The sequence below is a fragment of the Brachyhypopomus gauderio genome, chromosome 18 (assembly GCF_052324685.1).
Source record: "Brachyhypopomus gauderio isolate BG-103 chromosome 18, BGAUD_0.2, whole genome shotgun sequence".
NCBI classification, from domain to species: domain Eukaryota; kingdom Metazoa; phylum Chordata; class Actinopteri; order Gymnotiformes; family Hypopomidae; genus Brachyhypopomus; species Brachyhypopomus gauderio.
In genome coordinates, this window is record NC_135228.1 from 13,207,270 (window position 1) to 13,226,411 (window position 19,142).

Below are 19,142 nucleotides of genomic sequence, written 5' to 3' on the forward strand. Positions count from 1 at the left end.
GACCACACGGAACGACGTACGATTACGGTGATCGTGATTTCCCAGAATTCCTGCGCACCGGAACAGTAAGAAGCTCGCTGCTTCAGTAGTTCAGTAATTGAAGCGGCGCTGCTAGGTAGCGACTCCAGTCGGGCGCACACACAGCAGGACTCCTGCCAGGTGAGGAACCAGTTACAAATGTAGCCCAGTGCTGCTTTAACTCGCCTTTTATTTCATGTGTCTTCCCGTAATTTGCATATTTAGCTAGCTAATAATAATTTGGAACGTCTAGCTATGCGTCTGTCGTTAGCCTGCTAGCTAGCTAGCTAGCTTGTGAAGGTACTGGTAAGACTTTTCCGTAAAGGCCGAAGACATCACTAGCTAGCTAACAGCTAACGGCTAGCTTAGCTAAGTGATGAACGTTAGATGTACCATTTCATTATGTTATCTATTTTATTGAATTGGTTTAGACTGGTTTAGCGTGTTTTCGTGACACATTATTGCATTATTAAGACCTTAGCTATGTTAGCTATTTAGTAAGCTATGTGTGTTAGCTGGTTAGCCCACCAGCCAGCCACCCAGCTGTGCTTTCTTGGGTATCTGAAACCTTTTCCACTTCTGTACAGCTTATAAAGTTTGTGCCACCATAGTGGCAAGACAATCAACGCTTTTCTAGTAAGGCTTCATCTAGCTAAGAACCTATTGGAGTAAAGTAACTTGTGCTTCCAGATTTAACTCTAACTTCAAGTGCACTTCATTGCAGAGTTCCAGTTCACTGCGACCTCCCCGCCTGAAAACTGCCGGTGTGCTTGGTTGTCTCCTCTGCCTGCAACGATGCCAGCCGCACTTGCAGATACAAGTCAAATTATCTGCGAGGTCTGGGCCAGCAATGTGGAGGAGGAGATGAGGAAAATAAGACAGATTATTCAGAATTACAACTACATTGCAATGGTAGGTCCTGTTGTTACCTCTTGGGTTTGACCAGTCCAGCGTCTAGTAACCCATATAGGCCAGATGTCTTACTATTCGAGGTTGGCTCTAATGAAATGCATTGCAATGTTATATTTTGGGTAGGATAGAATTGTGTAACACATTAGACTAGCTTCTTGCAGGTCTGCTGTTTTGTGTTCCAGGGTGGTCTTATTTTTGTACGTCTCTAGGACACAGAGTTCCCCGGAGTGGTGGTCCGACCCATTGGAGAATTCCGAAGCACTGTTGATTATCAGTATCAGCTTTTGCGTTGTAATGTGGATTTACTGAAGATCATCCAGTTGGGTCTGACGTTCATGAATGAAGATGGCGATTATCCACCCGGAACTACGACCTGGCAGTTCAACTTCAAATTCAATTTAACGTAAGTGTCGTTTCTGTTCATTCTGCTTAGATCACTTAAATGTTTGTGAGGAAAATGCGTATCGATCCATTTCCCCCTGAAACTGCTATATTTAAAGTTGTAAAATAGTTATTATTGTTATTTATTATTATTATTGTTATTGTATGTCTTAAGTTTTTTTTTATCAACCCTTCTCCTAGCGAGGACATGTACTCCCAGGATTCAATAGACCTTCTTCAGAACTCGGGTCTTCAGTTTAAGAAGCATGAAGAAGAGGGTATCGATACGCTGTACTTCGCCGAGCTCCTAATGACCTCAGGCTTGGTGCTGTGTGAAAATGTCAAGTGGCTCTCCTTTCATAGGTAATAAGAAGGAATTCTTGCTGTCCAGGCTCACTACCATTCTTGGTTCCTGTCACAGTGGAGGTCTTGCCTAGTATAGTATGTAGTCGCCTTTTCACCAAGCTTCTCTGTACCTTTCCGATCTGTTTTGTGTAGTGGGTATGATTTTGGATACTTGGTGAAGCTCTTAACAGATGCTCGCCTACCGGAAGAGGAGCATGAATTCTTTCAGATCTTGAACCTCTTCTTCCCTGCCATCTACGATGTCAAGTATCTTATGAAGAGCTGCAAAAACCTAAAGGTAAGCTTGCTGCAAAACTATTTGAGTTATGGCTACCCATAAAAAAATTTACAACTTTTCTTAAACAGGAATCAAAATATCTTAACTTTGTATGTTTGCCATAGTAGAGTGTAGTATTAGCAGAATTTCATGAGTGCACCCTGCCCCTGTATCTGCATGTTTAGATACCCAATTTTAATGGAGGGAACACATTTTGCATTTAACTTGAAAATTGGCATAGAATAATGGATTTAATTTATAATGTTAATAAAACTGCACAATTCACTAAGTATTACTGTAAAAACAAAGTTGTGAGTTATGAGATTTCATAGTGAATGACATAGCTGCTTGCCTACTATATTTACTCTGGGAATAAAATAACGGGCTTGCTTTAACAATTAGCAAACATTTGGTTGGATAGCTGTATAATTATCATAATCTATACCATAACATTATATTGTATTGTAATTGTTATATTGTATAGGGATGGTTTACATTTCTAATTAGTCACAGTAGTCTAAGCAAAAATGGATAGTAGTAATTTACCCAGATCATGCAAAGTCTGTACACTACAGTCCACCAGAGGGCAGTGTAAAGCTTCATTGAATAATCGTTTAAATAAAATGATGAAAATTTGAATAACAATTTTTAAGTTGTGAGAAATGCCCATCTCTGTTAACTACAGCTATATTCCATTTGTTCCAGCGAGTGGGCCTTAATGTACATAGATCTTTGGTCTTTCACTCCTTATTATATCTGCCTTAACATATACTGCATCTGGATTTGCTTTGGCTACTTTCTGTTTACACCTTCATTAAAATGTTTGTCCTTCCTAAAATACTTCCATAACTGCTTGCAGACATAGAAGATGCATTACCTTTATTTCTTTCTTCACTGGCAGAACCTGCAGTTACATTTCTTGTATACATTTCCCTATATACATTTCTTCTTTTTTCAAGCATTACTTATACATTTCAAGTATTTCTGCTAACCACTGACAATAACCAAATCCATGTTGACATCACCTTCTGTGCATGAGTTCCTGTTCTGGTTCTTTATGATGTTACACAAAAGTATTCAGTCGACTTGCAGCCTGTTTACTCCAGGACAAAATATTAAACATTTTGCAGGGGAAAGAAAGTTGCAATCTGGTACTTTATTCCATGCCTCACTGCAGTGTCAGATATTAATGATCTCCCCACAGACAATGGGCATGGGTGTTCATTTTGGTCATTTTAATGAAGTAGTTGAGAACCTTTTGGTCGATCGTGTGTCGTATGGGGCACTGTTCTCTCGGGGCTGACTGGTGCTGTGCGTTAGGGGGGAGGGCACTGTACTCTCGGGGCTGACTGGTGCTGTGTATTAGGGGGGACTTCAAGAGGTCGCAGACCAACTGGAGCTGAAGAGGATCGGGAGGCAGCATCAGGCTGGATCCGACTCCCTGCTGACCGGAATGGCCTTCTTCAGGATGAAGGAGGTAGGACCAGCTGCCCTTTTTTATCTCTTTGGAAAGGCACTTGTTGGCTTTTTAATGTTATGTGTTGTCTTGTTTCTGGTTCTGCCCCTTTGGGATGTCTGTGTGTTCCGTTTAGTCACTGCAGCACATTTTCCAGATTATACCTTTTATACATTGATAGTAAAATCGGTCAATTGTAAAATCGGTCAATGTGGAGTGCCATATTGAAAACTGGCACTCGAGTGTAATATTGGGACATTGCTTCCTCTGGAGGAGGGACTCGCACTAAAGATGTGGTTTACATTGTGTTATTATTGCTACAACATGACGACAGCCCTGTATTAAGCTTGATTTCCTACTTCAAGCTTGCACAGGTGATCCCCAGGTGTCATGAGTTATATCTGCTGCCGTCTTGTGCTCTCTCTGCAGCTGTTCTTCGAGGACAACATAGATGATGCTAAATATTGCGGCCGGCTCTACGGTCTTGGCTCTGGTTCCTCCCAGAGTCAGAATGGAATCTCCAGCTCCTCGCAGGAGGAAGCGAACAACAAGCACTGACCTCTTGAGGCCACCATCATGTGGACTATGCGTTTGGTTTTATCCCATCCAGCAGACATTGTTCTCCCCCCCCCACCCACCCCAGCCCCCTTTCCTTCGCAACAAACAAAATTCACTGGTTTTGTTGTAAAGGGACGTTGGAGAGGTCTACCACATCCAGCTCCACTGTAACAGCCGACCCTGCTTCTACACACCAACGTATTGCAGATGCCCTCTGTAGTGGTGTTACTCAAGCACCCAATGCTCCAGGACATTTTATCTTTTGTTTTACAGCATTAAACAGAAAATATTTTTTAAGCACGGGACCAGCACTTGTGTATCTCACTGCTAACAAGATTCAAAGCATTTTAATATGCTCACCAGCAGTTTGACAGAATCCTGTTTAGGAGTGTTATATATTTCTCTCCATATTTTCTAAAAAGGCTTGAAAAATTATCCAGTGTCAAAGGTATAATAGAAACATCTGTTCAATGTTGGAAACACACACATGCTTGTAGGGATTGTAAAATTTTTAATTATGATAAAAAGTGTGTGTATTAAAATGTAAATTTTCAAGAGAGTCAATCTTTTAGCTTTTTTCCTGAAAGGAATGAAAGTTTTAGATCTGGTTTTGTGACGCTTTTGAGACTGGATTGCAGGGATACACTGGTTCTGTATAACAGTTCTTTTAATTTGTCCACCGTGAAACACATGTTTGTGGTACATATTGTTTTTATTCCATCCGTTGTTTGAAACCATTGTATATTAAAAATGTTTTCTATCAACAGTAATTTTCTTTATCACGTCTGTTTGAAAGGCCTGTGCTTACTGATGAAATGCAGCCACCATGACTCTTAAACAGAAACCAGACTTCTGCAAAGCAGCGATATCTTTTCAATGTATTATTTTCTTCACGTGGTTCATTAATATAATTCGAAGCTACCATTAGTTTATACTTAATGCAACTGTGCTCATGTTTAAGTTTAAGAAACGTCATTTTAAATGAAGCTCCAGTAGGTCTGGTTTGGTGGTTTCCTGTTTTCCCTCTTCATGTGTTTAGACTTTAAAGGTTCTGTCGTTCCATAAATCATAGCTGCTTATGCCCCCTCTGTGGACTTCCTCAGGTGTTTAAAATCATTAAGTTGTTCCATTGTGGTAGTGCTTCATGTTTTCACCTGCGTGCTGCTAGAAGTGTACTCCTCTATCTTCTGCTCTTTGGGGCGTCTAGGTTCCTTGGTCCTTTGCTTCCACAGTGATCTGGGTGAGAGGGCTCTGCTCCAACAGGTCTTCAGATTGCAGCATGTGTGTGTCATTGTGGTCAAATGATTCTTTGCTTCCTGCTAATCTCTAGAACACGTTCCCATTTTCTGAAAGCACGGTATTTGCAGTCACCACCTACTTTATTAGAAATACCTTCCAGGTGGAAAGGTAGAGTATGGCCCACCTTTTGCAGTGTGTGAGTCATTTGTGGTCAGTTTCTGACTCCCGGACCACTCCTAGCTGGGTAGTTTTGGTAGACTAGTGAATGCAGCAGTGACACTGATGTGTGAAAATGCACATTGAAACCCACTCATTTTGTGATGTTGTTAAAAAACATCCAAGCAGCAGGTGTCCTGTAGTTAAACTAGCTGTTGAACTGAATAGAGGCTGCCTGACATCATGCATGACAACAGGGGCTTGTTGGTACATGCACACCTACAAGTACCTAATTTGGCCTGTGACTAAATTTGTGTTTTTAATAAACTGGGTGGTAATTGGGACTTTTGCTCAGCCTCTTTGTCAATTGATTTGTGTTCAAGTTGGTAGACCAGTGCCTTTAAGTTTTAGTTGTAGAAAGTTTTACTGATGTTGATTGCAGCCAAGGATTCCTGTAGAGACCCTTTGAATTCTGAAAACCTCTTTGAGCATCTTTTGGTCAGCAAATTTGGTGATGCATCAACATTCAGTAGTTTGCTGGTAATTAAGGATTTTGTTTGTGTCCAGACGATCATGATAAATGGAGAACATCAAGAAATTGCTCCACATTTGTCTCCTTCATCTGCTGTTTATGGTCACTCTTGTACTTTTAGAACAAAAATGAAGATGCAATACCCATATGACCAAATATGGTAAAGATATAAGCAAAACTAGGTTGGTGTACATAACTGCACCAATTACAATCTACAAGGTGTAGTGGGAAAGGTGTGACGGACCAGGCTGTACTGCATTATGATGAAATCATTTGGGAAATGCCATAGTGGCGAAACATCAGTGCGTGTTCATTTTGGGAAATGACTTTTGATTGGTGGATCTAGAAGGCCTGCAGCTTTGAACACAATCACTGCAGTTGACATTTTATCACAGCAGGCATCTTGCCCTCGTTACTAAGAAGCCAGTCGAGTCTCCTAGAAATAAGGCTGGGGAGTGGCGACAAGGGGCTTCATGGATTAGCAGATGTTTTTTGTTACCTACAATGAAAATATATACCATGTTTGACTGCTATAGGAAAACAGTGTCTCAACAAGAATCTCATCAAGAATTAAACAGATACTATACATAAATTCTTATCCTCATACCCTTTAATATTAATTCACATTTTAAAACAATTTGGTGGAAAAAAGTTGATTTGTGTTTCGACACCAATATAACCAACTATTTGTCAGGTTAACTGCCTAAACAAAAGTACAAATTTATATATATCAATGAGAAGTGTGTAAGTGCTCTTTAGCCATCAAAATGGTTATAAAGTGAGTTTCTGCCAAGCTTCATGGAGAGTGCCTGTAGTTCCATATCTTCGCAACAAACTGGTAGCCTCCACACAAACGTGATGTGGAATTACTCCGAAGTGCTTATTCATGTACAAGAGGACAATACAACATTCAGTGACATCAGGGAATGGGTATTTCTGAAACAAACAAACAAGCCACACCTTTATTACATTCCTCAAGCTTACCGCAGTCCGTCTACAGTCATCCGGGCTCCTTCAACAGTTCATTATATAAGCCTTTGTAGAACCTATTGAACTACTCACTTTCACATGGTCGGGGATAGCAGCAATCTTTTTCTGATGCTCGGTGACCTGTACAACCAGGGCAGGAAAGGCCTCGCTATCTGCAACAGAAGATCTGGCAGAAAGAAAAACATGATTAAACAAAAAAAAAAAAAACACAGTTTGTCATGTAATTGGCAATGCACACTTAACGTTTTTGGCTATTAACCACATGAAGAACTGAAGCAGAAGAGGGCAAACCCCCCCGAGTGGTCTAGTGATCAGTGAACACGTTCAGAACCTCTCCAGCACCTTTGCATGCTCTCCAGGCCCGCGGGTCCCTCCAAGCTACTTGGCTCTGGAGTGAGATCACAGGTGCCAGTGTGTGGCGGTGCGCCTGGGCTTGGCTGAGACTCCTGGGGACGGTGTTGTTGGACCAGGCGGCTCACTCTGCTCTGGATGTCCTCTATGACTCTCCGAGTGGCTTGAAGGTTGGCATGGGGCTCAGAGAGAAGAACCTTCCAGATGCCTTCCAACTGAGAGACCCCCAACTGAGTGGCATCAACATCTTTGTCCTTGGATTGAGACCCGGTTCCTCCTTCGTGGTTTGGGTCTCCGTCCTCCACTGGTGGGACGCTACAGCGTACGCGCCCCCACCAGTCTTTGTACATGAACTGGTAGCAGATAAAAGCCTCCAGACTTCGGTAAACAACCAGGCTTTCATCACCACCTTGCAGAAGTTTTTGCCTGTAAGCCGCTACAGAATCCATGCCTGCGAAATTGACACGTGTCTTAAATCTCAGATTGATTTGTAACAACAAAAGAAATTGTGGAAGAAATCTTCCAATGCCTCACCTTGGGGTAGGAGAAGTTGGCACATCTCCATCATTAGAGCAAAATGGCCTGCCTGAAATCCCCGAGTGACAGCTCGAAGAAGGTCTTCCACCACAGAAGCCCAGTCACCTAGTAGATGACCAAGCACGTAGAGAGCCACGTCCAAAGCCAAATGAGACAGGAGCTGGAGAAGGTAAGAACATCTCACATTATAAAACACAGTATAGGTCTCATTACAGCTAGTATAGTGAATTTGCATTCAGCGAATTGTAATTAATAAGAAGAATTCTGAGGCAATGTGGGTTTGTTCATCTTCGTACTCGAGTGGTCTGGTGCCAATGTGTGGACGTACCTGCTTCATGGGCACACTGTGCGTGGCAGGCGGGTTCTCTATGGCTTTCAGCTGATGACGAAGTGCCCTTATCTCATCAAGGTCAGTAGGGGTCAGACCGAACGTATTCTCCCACACCCTGGAGACAGCACCCAGGAAGTCCTCCTCGGTGGGCTCAGACCAGGCGTGGGCGGAGGCGTGGCTCCAAGACACCACGCCGGTCCGCGCCAGGCGCCGAGTGAGCATCTCGCTCACGCAGAACTGGAGCCTGTGACCCTGTGAAGGAGAGAGAGACGGAGCGTGCAGAAACAGCAGAGAGAAGCATCCGTTCATCAATGTCTTCACAGCGGAGCATTCATTAAAGGCAGAGCAATAATTGGCATTCACGCTGGTGCACGTTCTGTGCTGTTGCCACACAAATACATCTTGCACAAAGTGAAGAGGTTTTTAGGCACGAACATGTTCAGCAAAAAGCAGCAGAAATATTGATCTCGGGCATTTCTACCACGAGCAAAAACTGGCCAAGTATCAAATCTTGGGAACAACATATTTCATTCGGAGAGCTCTACCCACCTAGACGTAAGGCTGACATTTACACTGCTGTGGACTTGGCCGGCTCAACGAATCCAGTAGGCACAAAAGAAAATTCGGGCAACTTACCAGTAAGGTGTTTTGTTTGCTCAAGATATCCTGCGCCGCCAGCCAATCCTGGGAGAGCATGAGGTCCTTGGCACATCTCAGCGAGAGAGAGTGAGACAGGTCGCTCTCCCCAGCGATCTTCGCCAGGCTGGCAGCGGTCACCAGCGACATGACGTCCCCTTTCTTAGCGATGACCTTGGCCGCATCAAAACTGGCATCAGCAGCAAGATAGCTGTGGAGAAGAGCTGTAAATGAATCCCAGTACCGACTGTGATTTACAATAATAACCAGACTGCTTCTGAATCACTGCAGTTAATACGAGTTACGACACTTGTTAACATCAGGTGTTCATCAACATACTCCAGGGAACTGCCTTCAATATAAACTCTTGAACTAGGAAAACTAGGCCACTATAGTAAAACTTATACATTTCCCCCTGAAAATGAAAGTTGTTAAAAGGATCTGAAAAAGATGGAAAGATTAAACCATAAAGGTCATCATGTTGAATAAAGACATAATCTGATCTTTATGTTGCGTCTTCGTTAACCCCGACAGGTTTAGTGTACCACTTAGCCGCCGTCGCGTAATGGCCGTCCCTCTCCAGCACGGCCGCCCAGCTCATGTACAGGTCCTTCAGCACGGGGTCCTCGTCCTGCAGCCTGGCTTTGGCCAACGCTATGGCCTCCCTGTGGATGTAGCGCAGGCGCTAGCGTTAGCGTTACCTTTCACGACCCTTCCCGAAACCCAAAGTGGTCGAGCGCACGAAGCAGTGCGCCTCGTACCTGTAGAGCTGGTGAGCTTTGAGTAGAGCGACGGCTTCGTAGAGCTTGTGGACGGACACCAGGTGGGAGGCGGCTTTGAGGAACTGCTCCTGCATGCAAAGCTGCTTCACGTAGGACTCCACCGTCCTGGCCCACACCTGATAGCCAGCTGGGAGAGTCCAAAAGCAAGACAAGAAGCATTTGGGTATGTTTCATTAAATCAATATCTGTCCAGCAGCAGATTTCAAGAATTTCCCTCTGGGATCAAAGTATATCTATCAACCCATTTGAACAAGCAAAAGCGTACCTCATTGTGCACATTTGAAATAGTTGAATGCTAACCATCATTAAGAGTTCGACACCTTATTAAAAGAGACCCTTGAATGAGAGGAGTCGTACCCATAGGAGCCAGGCTCACTAAGTGGTCGGTCAGCTCTCCTTTCTCTGTGGCCAGATGCAGAGCTCCAATCAGATCACCTTTCCACAGCCTCAGATACGTCACAGAGTCGTAGTGACCTGCTTCCACATGACTCTCCTCTACAGAAAAGAAACACAATCCAAATCAGCACACCCTATGGCGAATCCAATCCATCAGGGTCCATAAACGCACAAATGCTGTTCTGGGACCAGTGACCTCCGATGCTATTGCTATTCGATGCATTTACCTTCTTCCTTAAACATGCGCCACAGGGCCTCCCTGTCGGTGAACAGGCCGAGCTGGATGTGTTCGCCCGTGCCTGGTACGCATCCTGCAAGCTCACCTGTGAAAGAAGGCAGGACACACACATCTCTCCAGACTGGAACTACATTCTGGATGTGTGTACGTTGTGCGCATCAGGGGAGGAGAACACAAGCAAAAAAGAAGTGCACTACTATATATCCAAGTGTCCTCGGCAGGACCTTGAAACCAGAAGCCCTACACAGCCGGCACAAGCGAGAAAACCCAAGCGAAGAGCGAGAGAGCGCGGGCAGCAGGGGAGGAGGAGACTCGCGGACCCTTTGTGTGCCTGACGGACGCCAGCGCCAGACAGTCCTGCTGCAGCTCCTCTTTGGGCCGGTGATCCATGGAGGTGCTGAGGGGCAGGACGGAGCGGGCCTTCCTCTTCTTCACGGGCAGCTCTGAGAGACGCAGGACAAAAGCAATTCCAATTATCTCTCGCTCGCACGCGGCTCAGCAAAAAACCACCATTCTCCGTGAAAAGGTCAGGGGCACTCCAACATGGTGCACGTTAACCTACGCATTTAAGTCTACGGCAGGGACAGAGTGCACGCTGACATTTAAAGCGACAATGCCTTCCTCTCCGCCTATAGTGTTGCGCGTCCTCTGGCTACGGGAGCGCAAGTGGTATTTGCATATTAGGCGTTAACACAACCCCGTGCGTTGTATGGAATGCATGTTTTCTACAGGTCAACTTATTTTGTGAGCTGTGAACCTCCCCCCCAAAAAAGAGCATTTTAATTTTTCTCCCTATCACTGTATCACACAAAAATCCAGGTTTCTAACAATGATGAAGCTTTGTTGTCCTACACCGCCTGAAAGTGGGAAAACTCACCTATTTTTTCTTTTCTCTTTTCATCTTTTACGTCTTTCTTCACTGCTGGGTAAGACTTCCCCCCGTTGTATGTTCTCTCTGCTCCACACGTGTCCTTATTTGTCTCCTTAGACAAACCTGAGTCCAGAAAGGAAAGTCAAGACATTTGAAAAGACCTAAAGGTCACGGTCCCTCAGCCTACCACCATAGAAGAGCGTCTTCTAGAGAAGATGAAAAGAACCGCACCTATGGTGATGGGGACGCTCGGGCGCTCTCCCTCCTCTTCCTCGGCTTCGTCGTCAGACTGGCCTTCGTCTGGTCCGCTGCCTGCTGCTCCTTTCTCCTCCTCCCCCATGGGGGCTTCGTTCTCCTCCACCTTCGCTCCACTCTTCCCCACCACTTTCTTCTTCTTCTTGGTTTTCTTCTGCGGCACCTTCTTCTTCTCCATCTCCACACGTCTCCTGCCTGCTGGAATGTGAACTCTTTATAACCCCACAGGACAGCGCGCTCGCGTAAATCTGACTACGGATCAGTTGTTCTCAGCAGTCCAATGCCTTGACCATTTTTTTTTAGCAGGACAAGCACGCTGATCCCGGATCAGCAACAACACGTACTCTTGGGAGGTCGGGCGTGCTCCTGCTTGGACACGGCCCACTCCTGGACGGTGAAGTCATCTCCACCTGTCCACACCAGGTCGGGGTCGATGGGGGACCACTGCACACACAGCAGACGCCCGCTGTGACCCCTGTAGTTACAGAGGGGCTCCTCGTTCAGTACATCCCACACCTGTGTCACACACAGCACAACAACTCTTGTAGCACCTTATGCAGTAACGCAGAGCCTTGGAAGGTAATCAGAAGCGAAAGCTGCATAAATGACACCAAGCAGACCCAGCAGGACTGGGGTGTGTTGATGTTTATCAGAATTCCTTGGCTAGATTTGCAGATGACAGCACCACCCGACCACGAAATCAGCCTCCATTCATACTTCCAGTCCTCCACCCATATTTCTCACCATATACCATAAACTCTTCTTGAAACTGTATCAAATCCAGTCAGAGCTGGAGGTCTCCATAAAACGAGCTAACAACTGTACAAATCAGTAAAGTGGTAAAAAGACAAAAGCAACAGAGGCACAAATGCTGGATGAGTGCGACATGCCTGGGCTGTGCCGTCGTAGCAGACGGTCACCAGGCGGGCGTCGTGGTGGGGACTCCAGGCCAGGTTGGTGATCTTGTTGGTGTGGCCAGACAGACTGCGGAAGGCCTCGGTCACCAGAACTGGGCTCTCGGATGGGTTCTCTGCGTGAACAGAACAGGAAAAAACAGCAAACATTCACATCATAAGTACCTAAAAGAAAACTGCAAATCCAATTGTCAATTACAATTAAAATATACTTCAATTTTTTTTTTGCTTTTAACTGGTATTCACATGGACCAAAAACATCAGTCATGGGGACTCTGAAACAAAACAGCTGCTAACTGTGACAGCCACACACACGCCAACACCAAATCCTACATGAAACTAAGGCAAAAGAGTTTGAATCTCTACACTGGTGGGAAAATGTCTCGGCCCACCAATGACGGTGCGGAGGTCATGGACGTAGACGATGGCGTTGCTGGAGCCTGACGCGAGTAGGGCGTGGAGTTCGGGCCGGCCCGAGTGCGGGTGGTGCCAGCGCAGCGCGTTGATGATCTTGTGATGCTGCTGCACGGAGCAAAGCAGCTTGAGGCTGGGAGCGGCGTACACCTCGATAGAGCTGAGAGAGAGAGAGAGAGAGAGAGAGAGAGAGAGAGAGAGAGAGAGAGAGAGAGAGAGAGAGAGAGAGAGAGAGAGAGAGAGAGAGAGAGAGAGAGAGAGAGAGAGAGAGAGAGAGAGAGGGGCAGTTCAATGCGGGTGGATGTTTCGACTACTTATCCTTGAACGTCTAAAAGGAGAAGGTGTTTATATAAGCTCCTTCACATCATTAAAGAGCTACTCACCCATCTTCATTTCCGATGGCTACAACCTTCCCGTCTGGTTTCCAGCGCAGGTCTGTGTGTGGGGAGAGTTTGTGCTGCAGAACACATGGCGCTTTTTTAGAACAGAGTCTAAGCTCAGGACTTGTCGGATTTCGGGGGAGTTGGGGGATTTACGTGAGGTAACCGTCGGCAGTGTGTCTGCGTTGGCGAGTGTCTTACTTTGATGTTGTTTGTGTCACGGATGAGTTTGTCTATGTTGGTGGCCTCTGCTGACAGGTTCCAGGGGTCATGCTGCAAGATGGTGCCCTCTCCAGCACAACTGTAAAGGCTATGGGAGGGTCTGTCTCCTGCCCCTCCTGAGTACCACACACATACACGTGTGACCACACACACATCGGTGCTCTTACAATCCTTTAGCAGCACAAGTACCCAAAGAGCTTAAATATTTTAAACAAATCATCACCGTGCCCCTCCCTGTTTCCACCTCCCTGCCAGCAACACTAAAAAAACAAGCGAATGCTGAAACGCTCACCGAATGACAGAGGTGGAATGGGAGGCCCCCAACCAAGGCAGTAGACCGTCCTGCGGTGAAACGTGCTGGAGATCTGTGGAGGCCTGCGTGTCAGAGAACAAGCAGAAATGTGTGCACGTCGACTGTGTGCACGTGTTAGTTTAGGGAACAAACTGAATTCCCTGTTAGGGAAGCTAGCAGTAAGTCGTGAGCGTGTGTGCCGTTACTTGTTGGAGTAAGCTTCATAGATGCCCACTTTGCCGTCATCTGTGCCAAAGGCTAAGGAACCTTCCTTCACTGGATGCCACGCCAACTGTTAAAGAAAAGAGATTAAAAAATAAAACCCAATCAAGTTGTGGCCTTATCACATAACCAAAAGCTGAAGCAAAACATACACTTCCATTATGGCATCTTCCTGAACATTTGTACCGCTCAGAATCACCATCACTATCAAACGGAACAAGTCACTGGGCCTTTTTGGGTGCCATCTCGTGTGTCTCTTTTCTTACCGCTGTTACTTTGGACTTGATGCCCTGCCAGTAGGTCCTGGTGTCGTAAGGGTTCTGGACGGACAGCGTATTCCACACACGGATCATGCTGTCCCCGACCCCCAGTGCCAGACAACCTATTGCCACGGGAGAGAAGCTTACGGAGTAGACGAACCCCCCAAGTGTAGGCAGAGTCCAGCAGCACTCCAGCGAGGCCAGGTCCCAGCACTTTATCTGGACGCAATCGAGAAGAACACACATCTCATGCAATGAAATGCAGTCACATGCAATGGACTCCCATGGGGGAGGGTTATGGACATGAAGAGGTGTTCTCTTTAGGTCTCACCTCTCTGTCCATGGAGGAGCTGATCAGTAGCTCCCTGTCATCCAAGCGTACCGAGCTCAGATTGAAGACAATGCGGCTGTGGTTCTGGCTGTCGGACGAGCTGCCCAGCAAGGTCCACTTCTGTTTTCCGGACTTTGTGAGGTCCCAAGCGACCATCTCACCGCTGCATTCCCAAGCACACACACACACAGAGGGAAATTTGATTAGAAGCTTAAGGAAGTGGGAGATATACACTTACAGCATGATGAGAGGTTAACACTTTCAGAGTCAGAAGGTCCATACCCAAAGCAGCTGGATATGACTTGCGAAGGCCTTCCATTAGGCCAGTGCACGGTTAGCCAGAGCCTCTCCTTCACCCCAGGGTCCGCTCCTGCCCCGCGCCGCTTCAAAAACGGCAGCTTCAGGGTCATCACACCTACAGGACCGCAAAGGCCCACATTATGCCCAATCCAAGGGGCCAGGAACTGCAGCACTAACGGGTCTGGCATGATCCGTGATGATTAAGGACTTTATCGCTGGCTTTACCGATGACTAGTGAAATCAGCAGTTCTCTCACCTTTGCCTCTGGCTGTGCTCCAGATTCTAACGGTCTGATCCCGACTACCCGACGCGAGGTACCCTCCTATCTCTCCATCTTTTATCCCATTGGACGAATCTGCAGAGAGAGAGTTACAATGACAGCGGAAACGAGCAAGAAATATTTCACCTTATTATTATTATTATTATTATAAATTATCCACCCAATATTTGTTAAGGCCTGCAGTTTGAAGATATACCAGTGATGTCCTCTGGATGATTGTACAGAGTTTCCTCTTTGGCATCAGGGCACCAAGCCAGGGCATGTATCTCCTCCTCGTGACCTCGCAGTCTATGGACCACCTCTCCTTTTTTGCTGATATCTATCAATACAATCATTCCATCCTTGTACCTTGGAGAAAAGGAAAATTAGCCCCACTTTATTTATAGATATCACATTAGGGAGGTTTATTCTCGTCAACAATTGCATTAAATTGAAAACAACTGATTTGAATACTAACCCAACTGCAACATGGTTTTCGTTGTGTGGTGAACATGTCAAGCAAAAGATTGTTCTGGGCTCAGGGAAGAAACTGTGGGTATCATTTCTGCCATACCAATAGCACACTACAATCCCTTTCTCATCCCCTGACACCACGAGACCCTTCTCCACTGGGGACCAATGGATGGCGGAAATGGTGCTCTGGACAAACACAAACACATCTCACTGTACAACCTTCTAGGCTTTAACAACACTGCTCAGTGACTACACCGAGTCTGCCTAAAACCTCCTCCGGGTGAGTGTATTCTTGGCTTACCTGATGAACAGAATGCTCTGTCAGTGAGGCTTTCTGACCAATGTCCCATATTTTTACTGTCTTATCATCTGAACTGCTCGCACAAATGTTTTCATGGCCATCGTGCCGGCAAAAGGTGAATCCAGAAACTCTCTCTGTGTGACCGTTCAGTTCGCCTGCGGTGGAAAGTATGAGAACAAAAAGAGTGCAAATAAATCAAAGTAAGGCACAGAACTGTTTCAAATGGTAGGTATTAATTATATCCAAGTTATCTATATCAGCTAACTTACCCAAAACTGTTGGTGATGTTGCAGTTAATTTTAACAAGTAGACTGTGTTTTTAGCTCCAAAACCTAATACACCTTTAGTATTGACGTCGCTGCAGCGTGAACAATACCAGTTGGGGGAAGCTGGAAGAAGCCTCTCGTGCATTTTGATTATTTTACTTAGTAACTGAGGCTATCAGAATCCCTAAGCTAACAGTTAGCAACTATAACTACATTTCATTCACACATGCTGCTTCTCCATCATTACAACCTGCCGTCTATCAATACAAGCTGTCGCAAAAAATTCTACGGACCATGTAATGGTCTATTCCATAAAAAAATAACCGCGTTACATTTTCTCCAGCGATAGCTATATCAGATACAATAAAGCACACTCAAATATGTACATAAAATAAAATACATATTTTATTCAATCTTTGGTGTGGCATATACAATATTAACATTCTATTTACACATCTTTGCGACAGCTGGAAATCGTTCCGTTTTTGCGTAATCAAAATGGCAGCCTCCGCTGTGACAGCGAATGGTGAGGCTAACTAATTCACATTTTGTGTTTAATATTCATTTATGTATTAAGGTTAATATTTAAAAACCATTGTGTATTGGTCCACAGGGGTTACACATTTGAGTCGTTTGATTAGACACATCCATTCAAGGTACGTAACTGCATTGTACATCTAGCTAGGTTAGCTATCTAGGCAGTTAGATAGCGTTAGCTAAGCTAGGTTTGCTAGTCTGGTTAACTAGATTGTCCTGCAGGGACTGAGGAAGCGTCAAGGACAAACGTGTTTTATGTGTCGTGTATTATATATTGAACTCACATTATTAACGTTTAGGCAATTGTCAAGTCATGCTGAATCTTTTCTTGGTGTTCTTTTATGCTTACATATTTTTCGTTCTCCAGGTTTGTCGGCCCCAGTTCACAAGTAACCTGCCTTCACACCAGTGCAGTATTAAATGTCAAAAACTGGGATAGAAAAAATCGCATTTTATATCCGCCTCAGCAGAAGGATGAACCCCCCAGACCAGCAGTTAGTGAAAATTTTAACCATTTTTTAATTGGAAGAGTCGTGAACAAGCTTGATGTTTACTAAGAAAGAATTACACATTTATTTGTTTATAATAAATCTGTTTTACAGGAGATATACCACTGCAGACGTCAAATTAAGTATAGCAAAGACAAGATGTGGTACCTGGCAAAGCTCGTAAGTCACATTATACAACCAGAAGAACGTTGTGGCATTAATCGGCACAGTGGGTGGATTGTTTGAATTGGGAACCGTGTAGATTAACATTTCCTATAGTGTGAAAGGTATTATAAGGTAACATGAGTCATTTCACATCTATTTTTCAGCATTCTGCAAAGTGATTTTTTTTTTTTTAGAACTTGTTAGTTAATGCATCAGTCATGGTCCTGTGGTAGGGAACTGGTCTTGTGACCGGAGGGTCGTGGGTTCGATTCCCAGGCCTGGGGCCATGACTGAGGTGCCCTTGAGCAAGGCACCTAACCCCAACTGCTCCCCGGGCGCCGAGCTAGGGTTGCCCACCGCTCTGGGCACGTGTGATCCACAGCCCCCTAGTAATCATTGGTGTGTGTGTGTGTGTGTGTGTGTGTGTGTGTTCTAATTGCACAGATGGGTAAATGCGGAGGACAAACTTAGTTTGGGGTGTAAATTCACAATTGACAAATATGGCACATTTCATTTCATCAGCCTTGGAACTGTCCTCATAATGCTTATGATTAATGTTTGGTTACAGTTTACCCAATGCCCAAGAGGTGAGACAGAAATGTCTTGCTTTAGTATAATAAAGTATTACGTTAGTTTTATTTATAGTTTTGTGGAGTACCTGGAGCCAAGTACCAATTTTTTTACTAAGATAACTTAAATGAATACAATAGATAGTGCATCAAGGGGTTTTATATTTTCACAAGGTTCAGTTCTTTTACATTTTTATACATTATATTCTCTATATGCCATGTGTATATTGTTTCCAGTTTTAATTTTGGAACCCAGTGGTATGTCGAAGTGCAGAGCAGTGGGAAGAGTTGGGTGTATACTAGTATATACTTTGTCCTTGTGTATACTTATATATTGTCCTAGTATATACTAATTTACTTGTGATGAAGGACTGTTTGCTTGCATGTTGTCATAACTGTACATTAATGTCAGATTATCCCTTCAAATAATGATGTTTTTCTTATGCCAGATTAAAGGAATGACCATTGATCAGGCCCTTGCTCAGCTTGAGTTCAGTGACAAGAAGGGAGCCAAAGTGATAAAAGAGGTACCTATGCATTTAAAAACTGCAACAGTCATCAATCCAAACTACCATTAGTCTTTGTGGCATCAGTACCTCAGAGTGTGATTCGCAGTTATTTGAAGTGTTGAGTTATTTGAACTGAAGTTATTATTGTGACAACAGGTTCTTTTGGAAGCCCAAGACATGGCTGTGAAGAACCACAATGTTGAATATAAATCAAATTTGTACATTGGTAAGTGTTACACGTGAGACTTTCACCACTGAACAAGTTTATTTATTAAGTGTCTGACAGCCGGAATGGTGCTTTGAACTTTGTATGCGCTGTGTACATATAAGTATGGTACAAACAAGACGCTTGTCTGATATTCTCACTGTGAAGAGATGGACATAACAAAAACCTACAGCCATTATGTGCGTGATTATGCTGGAAGTCTGGCTGTGTTTCATTCATGGAATCCTCAGCTGACCGTCCCATTGTGTTCCTCTGAACAGCTGATTCCTTCTCGGGCAAAGGCAAATACCTTAAACGCATTCGCTACCATGGCCGAGGCATGTTCGGGATCATGGAGAAAGTGCACTGTCATTACTTTGTGAAGCTGGTTGAGGGCACGCCGCCCACAGTGGAGCAGACGACTGCGTTTGATCAGGCCAAGGAGTACGTTGAACAGCTTAAGAAACGGACGATCATCCACTCCCTTTAGCTGGCGCCTCTGGCCACAAAGCTGTTGTGCTTATGTAAATAGTATTGAAATAAATACTTGTCTGCTTTTTAAAAGCACCTTGAGCTTTGGTCATTTGTGAGTTCATGCCAGGACCTTGGAAACAACACATTCAGACTCAAAACAAGCATGACTTGCCATCACCGGTCCTGAGCACTGGTCCTATGATATTTTCATTCACAGTGTTCTTCATTAATTATCCGCACTAAACTATTAGTATATCACATTTTCGGTGTAGAAACTATGTTTAAGAAGTGCTTAGAAA

General features: G+C 44.7%; 3 protein-coding genes across 4 annotated transcripts; 2 read left to right on the plus strand and 1 right to left on the minus strand.

Annotated features, from left to right (window-relative positions):
• On the plus strand, window positions 1-4,713 carry cnot8 (CCR4-NOT transcription complex, subunit 8). Its single transcript, XM_076980304.1, has 7 exons — window positions 1-159; window positions 743-930; window positions 1,140-1,333; window positions 1,513-1,674; window positions 1,810-1,954; window positions 3,300-3,410; window positions 3,819-4,713. The coding sequence occupies exons 2-7, from the start codon at window positions 814-816 to the stop codon at window positions 3,945-3,947; spliced, it is 858 nt and encodes a 285-aa protein (XP_076836419.1). The 5' UTR covers window positions 1-159; window positions 743-813; the 3' UTR covers window positions 3,948-4,713.
• Window positions 4,714-6,455: 1,742 nt separating this feature from the next.
• On the minus strand, window positions 6,456-16,166 carry gemin5 (gem (nuclear organelle) associated protein 5). 2 transcript variants are annotated; one of them, XM_076980037.1, is made up of 28 exons: window positions 15,900-16,166; window positions 15,631-15,785; window positions 15,334-15,515; window positions 15,073-15,224; window positions 14,853-14,951; window positions 14,579-14,711; window positions 14,297-14,459; window positions 13,972-14,184; window positions 13,690-13,775; window positions 13,484-13,566; window positions 13,171-13,307; window positions 12,973-13,046; window positions 12,568-12,749; window positions 12,152-12,291; window positions 11,606-11,777; window positions 11,238-11,459; window positions 11,013-11,129; window positions 10,456-10,578; window positions 10,125-10,220; window positions 9,859-9,996; window positions 9,481-9,628; window positions 9,265-9,384; window positions 8,720-8,930; window positions 8,081-8,335; window positions 7,750-7,912; window positions 7,207-7,666; window positions 6,937-7,030; window positions 6,456-6,810 (listed from the first exon to the last, which is right to left on the minus strand). In XM_076980037.1, exons 1-28 carry the CDS (start codon window positions 16,039-16,041, stop codon window positions 6,646-6,648), a joined length of 4,425 nt encoding a protein of 1,474 aa, XP_076836152.1. In that variant the 5' UTR covers window positions 16,042-16,166; the 3' UTR covers window positions 6,456-6,645. The 2 variants fall into 2 exon arrangements, with proteins under 2 accessions (XP_076836152.1, XP_076836153.1); XM_076980038.1 differs by having other exon boundaries at window positions 6,457-6,810; window positions 11,238-11,456.
• Window positions 16,167-16,363: 197 nt separating this feature from the next.
• mrpl22 (mitochondrial ribosomal protein L22) lies at window positions 16,364-18,942 on the plus strand. The gene is made up of 7 exons (XM_076980039.1): window positions 16,364-16,422; window positions 16,510-16,552; window positions 16,801-16,927; window positions 17,036-17,101; window positions 18,105-18,182; window positions 18,321-18,390; window positions 18,651-18,942. The coding sequence occupies exons 1-7, from the start codon at window positions 16,395-16,397 to the stop codon at window positions 18,857-18,859; spliced, it is 621 nt and encodes a 206-aa protein (XP_076836154.1). The 5' UTR covers window positions 16,364-16,394; the 3' UTR covers window positions 18,860-18,942.
• Window positions 18,943-19,142: the final 200 nt, after the last annotated feature.